This window comes from Stenella coeruleoalba (genome assembly GCF_951394435.1).
Source record: "Stenella coeruleoalba genome assembly, chromosome: 2".
Classification (NCBI taxonomy): Eukaryota; Metazoa; Chordata; class Mammalia; order Artiodactyla; family Delphinidae; genus Stenella; species Stenella coeruleoalba.
In genome coordinates this window covers 73,865,608-73,884,609 of record NC_137147.1, presented here as the reverse complement: position 1 = coordinate 73,884,609, position 19,002 = coordinate 73,865,608, and the positions used below count along the sequence as shown (strand labels likewise).

The 19,002-nt window shown below is 49.8% G+C and overlaps 1 protein-coding gene across 2 annotated transcripts; it reads right to left on the bottom strand.

The window, feature by feature from the left end:
• Positions 1-6,638: 6,638 nt before the first annotated feature.
• On the bottom strand, positions 6,639-18,787 carry AJUBA (ajuba LIM protein). Of its 2 annotated transcripts, XR_013826963.1 has the most exons (9): positions 17,409-18,787; positions 14,336-14,437; positions 12,622-12,689; positions 12,453-12,515; positions 11,602-11,732; positions 11,467-11,518; positions 10,698-10,766; positions 10,395-10,493; positions 10,135-10,243 (listed from the first exon to the last, which is right to left on the bottom strand). XR_013826963.1 is itself a non-coding variant. In XM_079912224.1 (8 exons), the coding sequence occupies exons 1-8, from the start codon at positions 18,439-18,441 to the stop codon at positions 10,088-10,090; spliced, it is 1,674 nt and encodes a 557-aa protein (XP_079768350.1). In that variant the 5' UTR covers positions 18,442-18,787; the 3' UTR covers positions 6,639-10,087. The 2 variants fall into 2 exon arrangements, 1 of the variants encoding a protein (XP_079768350.1); XM_079912224.1 differs by lacking the exon at positions 10,395-10,493 and having other exon boundaries at positions 6,639-10,243.
• Between the last annotated feature and the right edge of the window lie 215 nt (positions 18,788-19,002).

Below are 19,002 nucleotides of genomic sequence, written 5' to 3'. Positions count from 1 at the left end.
AATGTCCCTAAGAAACAGCACTTGGAACAAAATAGCAAGCGTGCTTTGGTGACTCAGAGCTGATCAGAAATCTACAGAAATTTCATGTCTCATAGTTGCCAAGTTTTCTAAAATGGTACTACAAAGCTTTGGCTAAGCAGCTCTAAAGTACTGGGGGAATGAGGAGGTGAAGGGTACAGAGGCCTGTCTTCAGGTAGGAGGGCAGAGGGCCTTGGGAAGACTTGAATTGGATCAAACCTTCACATGCAATTATCTGTTCCATCTGTGTCTCTAACAAACTGTGTGACCTTGGGTTTCCGGTTCCTTATCTGTCAAAAGGAAGAACTAACATATTTCTAGCTCCTCCAATGTCACAGTGTTGATGTAATGATCAGATGAGATAATGGCTGAGATAATGCTTTGGAAAGACTGTCAAAGTGAGGTGTTTTACAACTGACACTTATTAAGCACTTATCAAGTGCCTTGGGAGAGACACAGAGATAAATAGGACTCAGTCCCTGCCCTGAAGAAGTTCATAATCTAGTTCAGAAGATAAAACATACATATGAAAAGCAAACAGTACATGGCAGCAAAAAGGTGTCAAAAGAGCAGTTTAGAATATAAATACCAGAAAAAAAAAAAAGAATATAAATACCAGAGAAAATTGAAGAAGGTACAGAACTCTTTCTGCAGGAATGGATAGGGAAGACTGAAATAAATCTTCTCTTAGCTGGGCCTGAAAGGAGAGGAAATTTGGATCATTTCGAATGGAGGAAACATCCCAGCAAGTGGAGGCAGAGACAAGGAGTCCAAGCTGCATCCTGGGTCCAAGAGGAGACCAGACCAGGTGAAGTAAAAGACTTCACAGGCCAGTTCTACTTAAGACGAGAAAGTTGAGCCTATAGACCATCCTGGCAGCTAAGACTGCAGTGGAATACCGAAAAAGGATCTTACAATTGACACCATCTGGTGTCCTTGAGCAATAAAGAATTGTGAGAGAGGCCCTAGAATTCATTCTCTTTCTCTCTTCCCATCCCTCCCTCCCTCTCTATCTCTTTGCTCTGGATTTTTTTAAAAACAGCTTTATTGAGGTATTTTGGCATACAATATTTAAAGTGTACTGCTCATTAAGTTTTGACATAACTATACATCTGTGAAACCATCACCGCAATCAACATAGTGAACATAGGCGTCATTCCCTAAGTGATTACTTGTGCCCCTTTGTAATTCCTCTCTCGGGCCCCTCGCAACCACTGATCTGCTATCTGTCACTGTAGATTAGTTTGCACTTTCTAGAATTTTATATAAATGGAATCAAATAAAGATGTACTTTTTTTTTTGTCTGGCTTCTTTTACTCAGCATAGTTAATTTTGAGTTTTATCCATGTTGTTGCTACTCTTAATAATTCATTTTTTTTCAGTTCATGTTTTTATTGTTGAGAAGTGCTGCAGAATCCTCTTTAAAACCTTAATTTGTTTGGTTTTGTATTTAAGGAGGTGCTTCCTCCATGACCCCAAGGTACCTATCTCGGTGCTTGGCATACAGAGGCGCTTATTTGTTGAAAGGATGAATTTTTGACCACCCCACAGTGCTAATACCTTATATAGTTTTGTTTCTTCCGTGGGATGCTTGGCCTTTATAGGCCTGTCTCTTCATCACTGTTGTTCATCTCACCTTCTGCTATACCATATGCAAAATACAATCGCCCACTTCTTAAATGTTCTTTAATGATAAAGCCATGAACATGCTCAAGTATTCCTGAGCTAGACTCTGGTGGAGGAGGGGGTGTTAGGGGGGAGGTGGAGAAAGATAAATTAGGCATAACTCGTGTTCACAATCTAGCTCTACCTTCTTGAAGACATTGCTCTTGATTGAGGATTCAAAACAATATTCAAAAACATATTCACATATGTTTTAACGATAATAAATGTAAATGGGAGTCTGAGAAAAAGTCTACTTAGCCTTTCAGACTTGGGCCATTCCTTTGCTGCATTGTTTAGAATTGCAGAGAAGAATGGAGATTTGCTGAGAATATTGCAGGGACTCTGCCTCCCATACCCTAGCCAGGAAACAAAACGCTGCTCCAAAGATAGAGATTTTGGTTGAGCATTTAGGATTCTACTTATCAAACTAATGGAAAGTTTTTTTTTTTTTTTTTTTAATGGAAAGTTTTGAGTAGAGTATTTTCTCCCACTGAAAATTTGGGCTTACCTAACCCGTTTCAAAGCTAGGACATTAAAATAGCCATTGAATTATGGAACCATGCTTAACTAAGCAGTTGTTTAGAAAAAAAAATTTTTTAAAGCCATACCACTTTGGGGAATTCCCTGGTGGCCTAATGGTTAGGATTCAGTGGTTTCACTGTGGAGGCCTGGGTTCGATCCCTGGTTGGGGAACCGTCCCACATGCCATGCAGCGTGGCCAAAATAAAAAATAAATAAAAATTAACAAACAAACAAACAAAGCCATACCACTTTGAAAGTATCTGAAGACAAGTAGCAGGAATATATTATGGTATTATGGACTCAGAGCTAGTTTCAGGAATAAAAATTTTACAGGCAGTCAAGAGATTTCAGAATTATTTTCAAGGGTGTTCACTGGAAAATGAAGTTATTCAGAGCCACAACTATTGATTAAGCTAGAAAATTTCATGCCCATTGTAAGTACATGATTTAAGGAGAAACCAGGTGGATAAAGAAAATATGTAATCAACCTATGACATCAAATGAAAATTTTAGAACAAATGTTCATAATGTGCCACTTTTGCAAACGCTTAACCCTTCCAAGGGGCTTTCAAACCCAGCGCTGTGGCTTCAAGGGTGGCCTGACTGTTCATGGAAACTTGTTATACAAACTGGAATGAGCCTGGTTTTACTGAGATTCTGTTGTGAGCTAGGATATAAAGAAGGCCTGATAGGAAATTTTGGATCTCAAAGAAAAGCTGAGAAGTTTGGCTCAAAAAATGGGACAGATTGAAACCATTTTTACCAAAGGAATATGAAACAGTTAAAGGAAATTGACTCAGAAGAAGACTCATATCATTTTGAAAAGCTAGACATGAAGCACAACGTGTTCAGTTCTTGTTATAACCGACTGAGTGTGGTGCTGTAATGCGTAAACACGTACCAGGCTGATAAAGTATTTCCCTGGGCTTTAAACTGATGATGACACTGTCTCATACTGAGCTGCATATGGAAGAGATTTTCTCCTTTAAAAATTGTGTCAGAGCCAGTGGGAGAAATAGACCTACCAAAGGGCATTTGGAGTTTCATGCTTGGGAAGAACATACACTGTAAATATTGAAACATCTCCTATGATTAAGGTGTTATGCCAAAAAAAAAAAAAAAAGCAAATCCTTGAGGAAGTTAGCAATTTAGTATACTTTCTATATTCCATTTACCAAAGAGAAATTTTGCCAAACTAATTTATAGTATTCAACCATGGTAGCTAAGTAGATTATGTGTTACATCTGGGTTTCCCATGACTGGGTTGCTGTATAAAAACACAGGCACAGATATTTCTGGAATGCATGCTTTTCTTGGGCAGCATTTCAAAACTAATTTATCAGTATTTTCAAATGATTAATAATGGGAGACTCTATGGATGGGGAGCCTTTGATCATCCAAATCAAGGGTTACTGACTCACAAGTCTATGGGAGGGCTTCCCTGATGGCGCAGTGGTTGAGAATCCGCCTGTCAATGCAGGGGACACGGGTTCAAGCCCTGGTCCAGGAAGATCCCACATGCTGCAGAGCAACTAAGCCCGTGCACCACAACTACTGAGCCTGTGCTCTAGAGCCCGCGAGCCACAACTACTGAGCCCACGTGCTACAACTACTGAAGCCTGTGTGCCTAGAGCCCGTGCTCCGCAACAAGAGAAGCCACAGCAATCAGAAGCCCCCACACTGCAACAAAGAGTAGCCCCGGCTCGCCGCAACTAAAGAAAGCCCGCGCACAGCAACGAAGACCCAACGCAGCCAAAAATAAATAAATAAATAAATTTATATTAAAAAAAAAAAGTCTGTGGGAGCCAGGCAGGTAATTAATGTATGAAGGGCACAGACCAAAGAGTGGTGGGGACTGTGACAAACTAAGGAGAGAATACATCAAGCAAAGGAGCAGCCATCACTCAGTTCCGACCAGTTGCTGCCATGTGGCAATGGAAGCCCGGGGTGACAGAGCTTCTGATTATTCAAAAAACCTTAGAAACCCAGCTCTTTGTGTATAATATCCAGATTTTTATATGAAATCTCCTGAAATGTAAATGTTGGCAACCAGTTATTTTATTCATAATAGCTTATTATTATTACAGAGGAAGTACACGTGCATCGTATAAAAACGGAAAATGTAGGCCAACAACAACAGAACATATTCCCACCACTCAGAGAGCACAACTGTTAACATCTTAGTGCATATCCTTTCAGATCTTTTTTATTCATAAATATATAGACATTTTAAAAGCAAAATGATTATGGTTTTGGAACTGGTATTTTATTAATGATTTTGACCTTTCCATTTCAGTAAATTTTCACCCCATCTAATCCCCTGTCCATATTAAAACATTTCCAGTTGACCACAAACATCTTTTGTAGCAATTTGTTTAAACTAACAGGGAATCCAGGACCATGCATTGTATTATTATTGCATACCTTAAGTCTCTTTCATAGCAGTTTTGGCTTAAAAAAAAAAACATACTGACTTGCTGAAGAGAGCTGGCCAGTTGCCCTGCAGAATGCTTCACCTCCTAGATTTGTCCAGTTGCTTCCTCCTAGTGTCCATTAGTTCGTTTCTCTATCCCCAATATTTCCTGTAAACTGTAAGTTATATCTAATACTTCTTTTGGGGTAGGGAGCAGCTAGAATATATGCTAGGTTGGGTTATGCATTTGTCTCATACCAGAACTGGCCTACTGGTAAGTGATACCAAGACTGTTTCCAGGAAATGAGTGATGACAGTCTGATCCCTCCAATATACAGTTACATTTTTGTCCTCAAGTTTGTAAACTGACAGTGTTACTTGGCGCTGTATCAATGTGCAGTTGTCTACCAATCATTTCACCTATGGTGTTTAACACCAATTAATAATCTTTGCTAGGATCAATAGTTTTATTAAAGTTCACAAAATGCCATTTTTCCCATTCTGTCATTCTTTCTCCATTTATTAGCTGGCATTTTTTCCTTCTTCAACTAGGGTTCAAGTTCATACTATAAAAAATAACTCCCAGTGGGCCAAACTCAATGCATTTGGGGACAGGATTTAGCCAGTGGGCTGCCGCCTTCTGATCTACACTCTAAGCCAGACCGTCTCATCACTGTCACCTGTACCCTGCGCATTAGGTCTCGTTGTAACACTCAATTTCTCTGCATTTGTTGACATGTTGCTTGTAATCTTCTCACCGCATTTTACGTGTGTATTTATCTCCCTGGCTGGACTGTGACCTCCTCAAGGACAGGGACTCCCCTGCAGTATATTTCCTTTGTTTCCCCTAATGTGCTCTTAAAGGTACTTTGGTGATTGCTAATCCTAATTAACAAAAAAGCACTAATAAGAACCAAAAGTTTTCATTATTATCTCTCGTGTTCCCTGGCTTTCCTGCTAAAACTTGCCCTAATTATCTGTCATAGTGAAGCACTTGTCTCATTTACAGTTTACTTATGCCCTGGGAGTCCCTGGGTGGGGGTAGTGGGGAGGGAAGAGGGGAAATAAGCTCTTTATTAGTCTTCAGAAGTTGGAAAGTCATTTTCCAGCTGTGTGACCTTGGGTAAGTCCCATCATCACTCAGAGTTTCTATTTCTTCATTCAGTAAAATGAGGTGACAGCGATATCTCTAAACGCACACCTCGCTTGGCTCTCTCTAGGATACAAGCCTAACCAGTACCTTTTAGTAGGTTTCCTCCTAACCCATCTCCCCCTGCTCCCTTCACATGGGTCAACACTATCCTTTCTAAGAGGAGAGTAGCTGAAATAATAACCACAGTGGACAGAATTTGCCTCTGATGACTTCCCGACCATCACAGTTAGACCCGTCTAATCTATATGTCCCAGGAACCGTCTGCTCAGATTTCCAAGGTCAAACCTTAGGACCTCCTTCCCAACGAGAGCCAAGCGTGGACAACAGGGCCCTCCGCAAGCAATTGACACAGCAAAGGCCCAGCCTTAGGTCTTCCTTGCTGCAAGGGAGGAGAGGACGGAGAGGATTGAGATTGGTTGGACCCTTGTCCTTCTTGTGGAGTCTTGCCTTTAGGATTCTGAATGCCCCTAGGCCAGCTCTGGGGTATGGGTCCTTCTAAGAAAAGAAAAAAAAAGAAATAAAAATGCTTCAACTCACTGCTTCTTCCCAATCCTTTTCTCGCAGTCCTGTTAGTCTCGTTTTATTCCCCCCTTCTTATTCCCTTCCATCTAGGTACAGTCTCAGGGACCTCATCCAAATGGCTTTCTGTGCCCTGAAACAGCTTTCTCGTATGTCCTCCTTGACTGAGGATGGTCTCCAGCCTGATTATAAACGGAGTCTTACCATTTCTGTGGCCCTGAGAGCTCCAGGCGGAAGGGGAAGCAGTCAAGTCTCTAAGAGGTAAGGCAGAGAACCTGCACCAGCCAGCTTATTCACAAGCCGCATTCTGGCCTGTAGCAAACAGGGCTGGCCAGAGCAAATAGCTCAAGTCTGCTGTGAAAGCCTGACCCCTGTCCGTGACTCTCATCTAAAGAGACACAAAACGGATCCATAATTCTTCCATTTCCCCTTTCGCTGTCTCCGGCCTATTGGCTGTTGATGAAAATCAGGTGGCAAATTGGCCAAACAAGGTCCACCTGTTGCTGTATCCTTGGCAGCATCCCATGAATCTTTCAATACCAACAGGAAATAGTAAATACAACTGCTAAGGATGAACAATCTCCCCATGAAGAGGAAGAAGGGAAACTCTTGAGATGTGGGGTACACTTGGAACTTGCCAGTGATGCCTTGCGACAGCTGGGGCTGCTCCTATGCCATGGCCTGCCTTCCCTGGGCCCGTCTTCATCAGATATTAGCACTTGTCTTTCCTCAGGAAGGAGGGAGAAAGTAGCCCTAGTGGCAAGGACAGAGTCTTGGGGACCCCTCAGGGTGAGGACAGACGAGCACAGACCTAGGAAGGAATCAGCCAGTCAGTGGTAGAGGGAGGCCAAAACCACTGTAAGAAACAAAGGGTCAGAGTGACAGAGTGGACAAGACCCCCAAGAGTAAAACAACCGAAGGGATGGATGTAAGGCTACACGTGCTTGTCTGCATTTCCCAGACCTGGAGCAGCCTGGTGAGAAATTTTCCCAGTCACAGAGCCTTTGTATTCACTTATTTAATAACAATAGTTCAGAAGAAGCAATCCCAGCTGTAGAACGCGTAATTTTGTTTCAGAACATTACCCTGCCAAAAAAAAAAAAAGTGCATTTCCCCCACTCTGGCACTCCATGGTGTGAATCTGATCTCTTACTTTCACTCAGAGGCCTCTTTTATGCAGTTCCCAGGTTGGCTGGCAAAGTCATCTTAGAATCATCCCTAAATGTGGAATTTCTGTTTTCAAGAGTCATTTCCAATATGAAACTCTAAGTGGTGGAGAATAAAGACTAAGGATCAAAGGTTATCAGATTAATTTGCCTAAAACCAATTCACCTAGAGACAGTTTCAAATAAGTATTTATCAAATCTGCAGCATTTCAAAAAGTTTAGCAGATTCACCCTTTCACTTTTCATTGCTATTGTCTGTACACCTTTGTTAGTCAACTGAATATGCCACATGCCTGTTTATTTGTTGAGACTATATTGGCCTTTCAACAGCAGGAATGTAGTAGACAGACCAAGGCATCAAAATCATATTGAGCTCTGTTACAGTTTTCAAAGCATCTAATTTGGAAAAGAATATTGGATTAAGAAACACAAAAAATGATACACAAAATGTCTGTACCAATTCTATTTATTGCTGGAAACTTTAAAAAAGTTTGAAAAGTAGGTAACAGAAAAAGATATCCATAAAGGTAGGAAGCAATCTCGTCATTTACAAAGTGCTGCAAATTTGATAAATTTATGCTGCTGATAACTCAGGGGTACTCTTAGATGAAAAGATATAAATCCTTGAAATACCCAAGCGTGACAAAAACGAACAGAACAACTACATGGCTATAAAAATACCCAAAAGGGAACTCAGCTTTTGGCAAACTGGTCATCAAGTGAACTTTAAGTAAACAAGTTTTTAGTGGATTGGTTTTAAGAGATCTAGCCAAACTGATCAGAACCAAGTGAAAGTGTTTTGCCTCTCTAGCTCCTGGAACCTCAAGAGTTTGGGAGCTGTGGTGGAAATAACTCTGGTTTCCTCTGAGAGGCAGCAGGTCTGGAGAGCTGAACTACTACTAATGAACCAAGTGTAAGAGTCCCCTGACGAGAGAGAGAGAGAGAGAGAGAGAGAGAGAGAGAGAGAGAGAGACAGAGAGAGAGAGACAGAGAGACAGAGAGACAGAGAGAGAGACAGAGAGAGAGAGAGAGAAATTGTGTGTGTGTGCCCGTGTGTGCACACAAATGTATACTAGAGATACAGACTAGAATCAGACCTTTAGAAAATACTGGAACCTGCCTGTGTGTGCCTGTAATGTGCTACAGCACAGGCTGCACACCTGGAAAGGCCAGTCACCCACATCATGGCAACTGGAGGGCTCCTCCTCCACAATCCATTTGGAATGTCTTGATCTTTGGGTCTCTGGCCCTTGGGGCCCTCCCTAGAGGACTCTTCTGCCAGGGCTACAGAGTGCCTTCCTTTTCTTGGCTGGCCTCAGAGGGGCCCACTGGCCAGAGGAATTTGTCAATGGTGGTGACGGCAGCGGCAGTGACTGCATCTCAGATATACTGGGTTGGCCAAAAAGTTCATTTGATGTTTTCCATGAGATGGCTCTAGTAGCGCTTAGTTGTCTTTAACTTCATTTGAAACAATTTTGTTAGATTGTATCGTGACAGCTATCACATCAGTGTGCATTTTTAAAAAACTTATAAAAATTGGTGTATTTTTGTGTGGCCATTTTAATATTGAAGATGGAAGAAAAAAGGAACATTTTCGGCATATTATGCTTTATTATTTCAAGGAAGGTAAAAACACAACTGAAACGCAAAAAAAGATTTTTGCAGTGTATGGAGAAGGTGCTGTGACTGATCGAACGTGTCAAAAGTGGTTTGCGAAGTTTCATGCTGGAGATATCTCGTTGGATGAAGCTCCGCGGTTGGGTAGACCAGTTGGTTGATAGCAATCAAATCAAAACATTAACTGAGAACAATCAACGAGGGAGACAGCTGACATCCTCAAAATATCCAGATCAAGCGCTGAAAATCATTTGTACCAGCTTGGTTATGTTCATCGCTTTGATGTTCGGGTTCCACCTAAGTTAAGCGAAAAAAAAAAAATGTTCTTGAACATAGTTCTGCATGCGATTCTCCACTGAAATGTAACGAAAACGTTCCGTTTTTGAAACAAATTGTGACGGGTGATGAAAAGTGGATACTGTACAATAATAACGTGGAATGGAAGAGATCGTGGGGCAAGCAAAATGAACACCACCAACCACACCAAAGACCGATCTTCATCCAAAGAAGGTGATGTTGTGTATATGGTGGGATTGGAAGGGAGTCCTTTACTGCGAGCTCCTTCCAGAAAACCAAATGATAAGTTCCAACCAGCACTGCTCCCAATTAGATCAACTGAAAGCAGCACTCGATGAAAAGCATCCGGAATTAGTCAACAGAAAATGCATAATTGTCCATCAGGATAACGCAAGACCGCGTGTTTCTTTGATGACCTGGCAAAAACTGTTACAGCTTGGCTGGGAAGTTCTGATTCATCCGCTGTATTCACCAGACAATGCACCTTCAGATTTCCATTCATTTCGGTCTTTACAAAATTCTCTTAATGGAAAAAATTTCAATTCCCTGGAAGACTGTAAAAGGCACCTGGAACAGTTCTTTGCTCAAAAAGATGAAAAGTTTTGGGAAGATGGAATTATGAAGTTGCCTGAAAAATGGTAGAAGGTAGTGGAACGAAACAGTGATTACACTGTCCAATAAAGTTCTTGGTGAAAATGAAAAATGTGTCTCTTATTTTTACTTAAAAACCGAAGGAACTTTTTGGCCGACCCAATAATTGGCAGGGGGCTGTCGGGCATTGAGCCGCTGCATGTGACAGCCGTGGCAGAGCAAGTGCCCATCCAGAGGGAAGCAGCAGCAGCCTTCCTCGTCACTCAGCTGCATCCGGCAGTCCTAGGGAAGAAGGACACCTAGTTTACCTCAGCCCAGGAACCAGGGACATCGTGGAAGTCGGCCCTGCTGGGCACTAGACTCCCAGTGACTGGGAAAAAGGGGGCGGGGTTGGAGGGGGATGAACTCCCAGAAGAGAAACCTGAGAAAATACCTCAGCTGGACGCCAGGTGTCGCTGCTACAGCAGAAATAATGAGACAGGCTCCCATTTCCAGCTGTTACCAGGAGTCCCTAGTTTTGGGAGTCTTGACTCTGGGGAAGCCAGATTTAGAAAGGACTAAACGACCACACCCAGAGAGAGTGGCTGAAGGACGCGAAAGAGACTGGAGATGGGTCAGAGCACCTTCCTGGTTTCCCGTATCCTAGACCTCTCCTACAGACTGTGGCAGTTCTAGGACTTCACTCCCCCAGCCCCCTTCTAGCTCTCCTCTGGGAGCCCAGGCGCCCAACACTCACCTCACAGTGGTAGCACTCAAAGTGATAATCTCGGTCCATGGATATCACCCTCACAATGTCCTCACAGCCCTGAAATAATGCACACCCCCATGGGCATGAGAGCAGCACGATAACCCCAACTCTCCCCTCCCCCACCAGCCCCCCTTCCAACGGGAGGTTCATACAGAGGCCTCCAGAGCCTCTCTGCCACAGTCTGCAGCTTTGAGGTGGCCTCTGCAGACCCTGCGGGAACGTCCCCCCTCTCCTTCGTTGGCCTCCAGGAAGGCGTGTCCCCTCGTGGAGCCTCCCCTCTGTCCAGGGGCTCAGGCCTTACGGAGGGAAAGGAAAGAGGCAGGCTGCATCAATAAAGTAAGCTAAGCCGGGGACGAGGAGACCCAACAGGGCCTGCTTCCTCGTGGGCTTTTGGCTTATCTCCCTTGGCACACACAGCGTAAATCATTTCTGACCCCTTCCTACCAGCCCTGAGGATTCTTCCCACCTTTTTCCAGCCCCTACATCTGGGGGCTGGTGACCTTGACTTCAGAGAAAGTCTCCTTCTCTGGACTGGGAGAAAAGAGATGGAGCCTGGGTCCAGCAAGGCTGTCAGACAAGTCCAGGCCCGGATGTTGGGGTCAGGGTGATGACCCAGAGAGCAGAGTCACACGGGAATCTTCGCGGAGTACATTCCTCAGCACCACTGCCTCCCAGGGGAGGCCAGGAGGCATGTCCCCAGTCCCTCCCCAGAGGCAGCAGCACTGGCTGCCCTGCAGGAGAACACAGACATACTGACCTCTGAGGGGAGGATGGGTTGGCCACAGGCCGCACACTTAGGAGCGTAATTCCTGAAAGAGAGAGGACAGAGGGGAGCTGAGGCGGGGGAATCCCTGAGCCCAGGTCCACACCACACCCCGGGCGGAGGACTCACTTGTGGTAGTCGGTGACACAGTACACCTGGTTGGAGAAGTCCACAGTGAAGGGGATGCCGTCCAGGCACTTGTTGCAAACGATGCATCGGAAGCAGCCTGGGTGATAGGACTTTCCCATTGCCTGGAGGATCTGGCTCGTGGGGCGGGAGGAGAATCAGTCTCTGCTTTCCAGCTACCGATGACGTTCCCTGCTGCTCCCACTAACCTCATCTGAGCCCCTGCTCTCGTCCTAGAACAATGCTGTGTAATCTGGGATGACCAAGGAGTCTTAAAATGGAGGCAGAAACCCTGATAAAGGTCTTAGGGAGCATCCAGGCCAGTGTTTCTCAGACTTGGCTGCATATCAGGGTCACCCCGGGAGGTTTTTAAGCCCATCAATGCCTGGGTCCCACCCAGAAGTATTCACCACAGTCTCTGGTGATGACCCAGCATTGGTATTTTCTTTACTTCTTCCCAGGTGATCTGCTAGGCTGCCAGGGCTGTGAACCACTGATTCAACCCAACTCCTCCTTACAGAAAAGAAAGCTGAGCTTCAACTGATCCCAGCCAGTAGCAGAAAGGGGATTAAGCCTCAGGACCCCACACTCCTGGCTCAGGTGGAGGGCCGGGTTGTGCCTGCAGAGTTAGGGAGTTAGAGATCACGGGAGCCTGGGGTGGCAGGCGGAGGAGTCCAGACTTGATGCCATAGGCAAAGAGAAGCCACTGTAAACAGCGGTTCTGGGGAAGAATGGGACGCCAAGTAGTTGCTGATAGGTTTCCTCCCCCCACCTTTTCTCAGTATCCATTTAGTTCCTGATTCCACCCCTCGGCCCCTCAGCTTCACAGTCTCAGCTGAAGACACTGTGCTTACCTTCTCCAAAATCAAGTGACCACAGACACAGCATTTCTCAGCTGCCTCCTGAAACCCTGAAAACTAGGAGGAGAAGACCAAGGGAGGATGTTACGGGCCGAGAATGACCTGATGGGCCACAGAGAAAGGGGTGGGAGCCAATTCCAGGCCCAGGGGACCCCTCACTCACCAGATAATCTTCCTCACAGTACACAGAGCCGTTGACGCTGTAGAAAGCCTTGCAGCGCAAAGTTCGCCCTAGAAGCAGTAGACAAGGGGCTGGAGCCTCTCCCAGGGTCCAGGCACAGGGCGTCCCCGCCACGGGGTAACTGCTCTCCGGTGTTTCATGATGCGTTTAAATCTGGATTTCAGAGCTTGTCCTCCTAACTGCTGTCTGTCCCGTCTCCCCACACAAATACCCCATCTGATGCAATTCCAATTTGTTTGGTCTCACTCCTGCCAATCCCCACTCCTTCGCTTGCTGCTTCTCCAGCTCCTGCCCCCCTCAACAGTTTTCTGTGGCCCTGCTTTAAAGGGGTGCCGCCTTCTCCAGTGCCTGTGCTTGCTCGGGGAGCCACCTGGGAAAGCAAAGCCAACCACAGGCTGGGGGACAAGGTCAAGGGGCTCTGAACACGGGGCCTACAATGCGCTCAGAGACAATCACACTGTCGTGGACTTTGCTCTCTGGGACCTTTCAACCCAGGAGCTTTTGCACAGCTCTCCTATTCTCCTAGCCCTGTCTGTCTCCCAGGGATAGGCTCCATGGAGGTCAGGACATACTGGGACTACTGTTGGGGACAAAGTGCTTTGTTTGAGAGCAAAGTTGGTCCCCTTTCCTGCTGCACTAGGCTGCTTCCCCAAGCTTAGAGGGACCCAGAGTCTCCGGGGTCAGAAGCAGCCCAGGATCTTCTGCAAGCAGACAAGGCAGGACCGCTCCCCATGAAACCAACACCCAGGAACTGCTCCAGGGTGTCTAAATTATCAGGTATGAGGAGGAATGAGACAAGGGTAGAGAATGGGCAAGTTTCCCACCTCTGCCATCTTCTCATCAAAATCTCCACTGCCAGCTCTGTCCAGTGGTTTAGAAAAGTTGACTTAGAAACTTATGAGACACAAGGGAGTAGAGAGAGGGAAAGAGACATTCCCAGAAGAGGCTCTATAAACAGAAGGACAAATAGATAGATGAACCTAAAGGGAGCCAGGCAGGGGATGGGAGTGGCTGGAGCCAGACAGGCAGAGATAGGAAATTAAAGGTCCAGCAAAGGAATCAGAGTGGGTAAGCAGGGGGGCCGGGTAATGAGGGAGGTGAGGGAAAGGCTGGGGAGTTGAGGCCGCTGGGAGCACCCCCTGCTCCTGGCGGGCCTCCTGAGCTAACAGCAGCGGGCATTCCTGGAGCGTGATGTCATCAGCTTGGCATGGCCCGGTGGCCTGCACTCCAGCGAGGTGGCTGAACTCTGACCAGCCGAGAGAAAACCCCCCTCTCCACTCCCCCACAGCTCCCCGCTCCCTCAGCCCACCCCACCCTTCCCACATTCCAGTCTTTCACTGTCGCCCCAGGCAACTCAAGTCGGCTGCCCAAGACCAAGCCCCTCCAAGGAGAGGCCGGAGGGCTGGGAGGGAGTCCAGGCTGGGCAAGCAGGAAGGCAGAAGAAAGAGGGAGGAATAGAGCGGAGGAAAGAGGCTCAGCAGAGGGAGGGCTGACCTCAGCAAGGGGCGCCAACATGGGGGCGGGCGGGAGAGAGCCAGGTAGAGCACAGAGAAGGGAAGCAAGAGAGAAGGTGGGGGCCAGACCAGCAAATGGAGAGGCACAAGCCCTGCTTTCCCTAGGCACTTGTGAGTGTGTATGTGCGGGGAGTGCTTGAGGCCTCAGGCCCTGGTCCAGAAGGTCTGGGGGCTGCACTCACCACAGGAGCAGCAGACAAAGCACTGGGTATGGTAGAGGCTGTCCAGGGCCTGGCAGGCGTTGCTCTGCCCATAGATGCCTTTGTTGCACTTGATACAGGTGCCTGAGAGGAGAGAAGAAGTTGTCAGCATCATGGCGCACTCCCCCAGCTCAAAACCAGGGATTCCTCATCTTTCCTGATGGCAAAGGACCACCAGTCACAGCCTCCTTTTGACGGGCTCCCTTTTGGGAAGAGAGAGTTAATGGGATGCAGCAAGGTTTTGGCTGGGCAGACTTATTCTTGTTTACTGATTAATCAACAGACATTTTCTGAACATCTATTTAGTGCCTCGCAACAACATTGTGCCCAATACTGTGGAAAATTGGAGAAACTCAAAGATAGGGTCCCTGGACTTCAGATGCTCGGTTTCTGTTGGGGAGAAAAGACTAATCAGGCAAGATATGATCCCCGTGGCACTGTGTGGGACAGTCAGAGATGTGAGTCCATAAGGGCCCAGCAGCAGACTGGAAAAAGCTTCCTAGTGAAAGCACGCCAGGTGCAGAAAGCCTCTCCAGGACCTCAGCTTCTCCATCTGTCAAATGAACTGCCATTTGGCTATGGAATGACTTCTTTTTTTTGCCCCTCCCGCTGCGGAGCACAGGCTCCTGACGCGCAGGCCCAGCGGCCATGGCTCACGGGCCCAGCCGCTCCGCAGCATGTGGGATCTTCCCAGACCAGGGCACGAACCCGTGTCCCCTGCATCGGCAGGCGGACTCTCAACCACTGTGCCACCAGGGAAGCCCCAGAATGACTTCTGCTCTGTACCTCTAGGCTTCCAAAGATGGAAAGAAGGATCTGGCTCAGCAGAGGGCCCTGTGCAGAGGGGACCATGTGAGTGTGACTCCTCTGGGGAGGTGGCTGCTGAGAATGCAGGGTGTGTTCCAAGGATTGAGGGTTGCAGAGGAAGGGGGGAAGGGAGGCAGAACCCCTCATGTCTCCCTGTCATCTTCTATCATAGGAGGAACAGAGCCAAACTGCTCTTCCCTGACATCTCCTCTAAAATACATAACACCTGGCTCTGGCACCCCCCTTTCCTGGGTGTGTTCTTCCCTCCTTCCACTCCCCAATTCCAGGCCCATGAGTGAGGGCTAGGGCCTGTCTTTGGGGAACAGATCCCAACGGGCCCGCCTCACCCCGCCCCACCTCTCCCCCTCGGCACACTGCCACACTCCTTGCCTGTTGGGGCCCATCCAGTCTTTGCCCAGGGGCTTGGGAGCCCGTGCAGCAGCTGCAGCGACTGATGGGCCCAGGCCTGTCCTGCTCCCACCCTCTGGCAGCTGGGCAAGGCTGTAGCCAAGGAAGAGGGCCCCTACTAGGGGCAGGAGTAGGAGGGTACAGTCAGGCTGGGGGTTCTGTCAGAGGAGGCAAACTGACCCCTAGGGAGAGAAGCAGCCCTCCCCCTCACCGGGGTCCAAGGCTTCCCCAGGGGAGGGGAGCTCTGCCCCAAGATTGCCATGCCAGGGGGCTCTGTCAGAGCCATTTCTTTGGGAAGCCTTGGACATTACGGGAAGACAAGAGCCAACTGCTCAGGCATGTCTGCCTCACCTCCTCTAACCCAGCATATCCACTCCTAGGTTCTTCCTGCCGTATTACTGCACTCTCTCCCAGCTCCTTTCTTCCTTCTGGTTCTGATGGCTTAGCCGAGATTTCTCTCCACCCATCAACCACTTCTCCCCAGCCTCGAAAGGAAACTGCTAAAAGGATCCTGTCACTTAGTCTCCCGTGACCAAAGCATCATCTGCTCTGGGTTTTCCTCTCTCAGGTGGGGGCGGGGTGGGGGGGAAATGGGGGAAGGTTGGAGTTGAACTAGCCTGCAGCCCTGCTACCTCTGAACCTCCTCCCTTACCTTCCTTCCCTGGCTGGGTTCCTCTCTCTATTTACATTTCTAGCCACAGTGTTCTAGAGCATGGGGTCTGGGGCAGGAACATGGATGGTGAGAAAGGTGAGAAGATGCTGGGAACACTGAAGAGGCTCACAGACCTAGGAGCAGGCCCTCCACTTCTTTCTGTACTTCCTATCACAATCAGATTGGCATTATTTTATACAGTGAAGTGGTGCCTGTGGGTCTTGACTAAAAGATCGTTCAAGACACCAATATCCCCCCCCCAATAGCCGAGACATATAATCAGTTAACACTTCCTGAAGGTAACTGCGTCCGGGAGAGAGGCGGCGACCAGGTTTCTTTAGCAGCAGGAAATAAGGGGCTACTTCGTGCCTGAATTCTGAGCAGGTTATGGCCAGAACTGAAGCCCGGGTTATTTCTGGCAGCTATACACGGTCGCCATCCATCCAGGGGTGATGTTGTCCCGGTGGTCAAGGCTTCTGCCCTGACTTCCGGAGGATGGGGAAAACAGAAGCTGACACCACCGGGTATCGGCTTAAATGCCCACCCACGCACGGAGCCAGCAGGACTGGGGCCAGACGGCAGTAGGGTCTCTGCTTTCCGTCCCAGGGCTTTCTTCCTCCCCCCCGGGCTCCTTTCCCCGACCGCGGCCACAGCTCCGCGCGTGTTAGGAAGCAGCTCCCCCACCCCCTGCACCCCACCTCAGCCCAGTGCCGCGCGGCCGGCCCCGCCCGCGGGCACCTGGAGCGCCCGGGCAGGAGCCGGCACGCACGCGGCCCACCCGCCCCGCCCCCCCACCCGCGCATTCCCCAAATTCCTGCGGGCGGAGCCTGGGCCCGGCTGGGGGCGCGGCGCGCAGGAGCCTGCAGGGGCAACGCCGCCGAGGGGGGAGCAAGATGGGGGGATGCTCTCCCAGCCCCACTTGGTTACCCTCAACAAGGCCTCCTACCGCGAAAAACCCAGGATCTAAAGCTGAGGAACTGGGATTCACGAGATCATCAGGGGGGTTGAATTTAGCAGGAATAAGGTGCCCGTGGTCCATTTGAAACCCAGTGGGAAGGGGAAATTCCTCTTGCCTCTTTCCTACCCCCGCGTCTCTGCCTCCGACTTCCCAGCGCCCGCCGTCGGGGCAGTGGGGAACCGAATGCGGTGACGGGTCTCTTCCCGTCCCTAACCACTTCTCTCACTCACCAAAGTAGTCCTCTCTGGACTCCGGCTCCCGCATCCGGGCCCGGGCGGCCTCTGGAACGAACGCACCTGGCGGCTCCTCGAGACCTGACGGCTCAATCCCCGAGGGTTCTCCGCGGGCGCCGGCTTCTCGCCCACCTGTGCCCACCGTCAGGCGCAGCAACGCTGTTAGTTCATCTTGGTATCGGGCGCCCGCGGCGCAGTCCCCATAGCCAGTCACCGAGTGTCGTCCGGGTTGCGCCCCTCGTCTCTCCAAGGGCCCTGCCGCTCCCACTCCGGCCCCGGCTAGAGCTCCCGGGCTGCCCAGGGCTGGGGGATATGAGTGGCGGCTTTCCTGGCAGCCGAACCCCGCGGGCCGATGAGCGCACAGTCGGTCCAGGGCAGCGTGGAGCTCGGGGTAGGCGGACGGCACCCCTCCAGAGGAATAGCCCGCCGGAACCCCGGCCAGAGGTGGGCCAAACAGGCATGGCCCGGCGGGCAGGGGGCTGCCGTGGCGCTGGTCGTAGCCCATGCTGATGCCGCTGGTACGGTTGCTGCAGGGTCGGCTACCTCCGGCTCCACCAGCCCCCGCCCCATCCAGCAGCAGACTGCCCCGGGGGCTGGACGGCTTGCTCGCGTCGCTGGCTGAGCTACTGGCGAAACTGGAGCGGGGGCTTAGGGCTGGGGCCGTCTCCAGCCGAAAGTCGGGGGGCAATGACTGAGGTAGAGGCAAGGCCCGGGTGGGAGGCGGCCCCCCGGGAAAGGAGCCTTCGTAGCGCGGCGCCTCAAAGGAGCCGCGAGGGTTCCGCTCAGCGTCCAGGGGGCCTTGCTCCCGGGCTGGCTCCAACGGCTCATCCCCAGGTCCCCCAGTAGCTCCACGGGGCCCTGATTTCCTAGGTCCCCCCAACCCACTCAGGCGCCCCTTGCCCGGCCCGGGGGTCCCATCAGACCCAGACCTGCTAGATTCACCCTTTCTGCGGCCGAACTTGGCGCTGCCGGAGTCCGAGAGTCTTAACTTCTCCAGCAGGCGACTGGCTTTCTCCCCTAACCGCTCCATGCCCTCGGGCCTGGGGCCTCCAGCCCCCTCCCCGCCCGGCACCCTGCAGCGTCTCGGCGGCCGCTTCTCTTTCCCTGCGGCCGGACTTCGCTTCCCCAGGGGCACAGGATAGGCACAGGGGTTTAGCGGGCGCCCCGGATGCCCGGCGCCAAGAATCCCGCAGCATCCCCCAGCGAGAGGGGTTGCGTCCCCCCGCGCATCAGGGGTTAAGCGGGGCTAGAAGTGCCTACGGCCGCGGCTGTCCGGTCCGCAGGTCTATCTGTTCACGCGTCGACTCGCCCGGCAGCCCCACTCTCCCAGGCCCCCGCCCCCCTCGCTCACACACTCAGCACCGACCCAACTTCTCTCCCAAACTTTTGTCTGCCTGGCCGGATCTACTTTCCTGGAGGGGCGGAGCGCCGTGTGCGAGACGAACGGGGGTGTCGGCGCAGGAATCTGGTGCGCCGGAAAGGGGGGGTGGCGGGTGTTGGTGCTAAGTGTCCTGGAGCTGGAGATCCGCCGACTGGTGGCGAAAGGAGGGCGAGGGGCAGTTTGGACAGTTGCTACTACATCACTCAAGAA

Coding starts and splice junctions, on each gene's coding strand:
- AJUBA (XM_079912224.1), bottom strand. CDS start 18,441: ATGGAGCGGTTAGGGGAGAAAGCCAGTCGCCTGCTGGAGAAGTTAAGA. Junction 11,733..12,452: donor GTCACTTGATTTTGGAGAAG/GTAAGCACAGTG, acceptor CCCACGAGCCAG/ATCCTCCAGGCAATGGGAAA. Junction 11,519..11,601: donor TGTGTCACCGACTACCACAA/GTGAGTCCTCCG, acceptor TCTCTCTTTCAG/GAATTACGCTCCTAAGTGTG.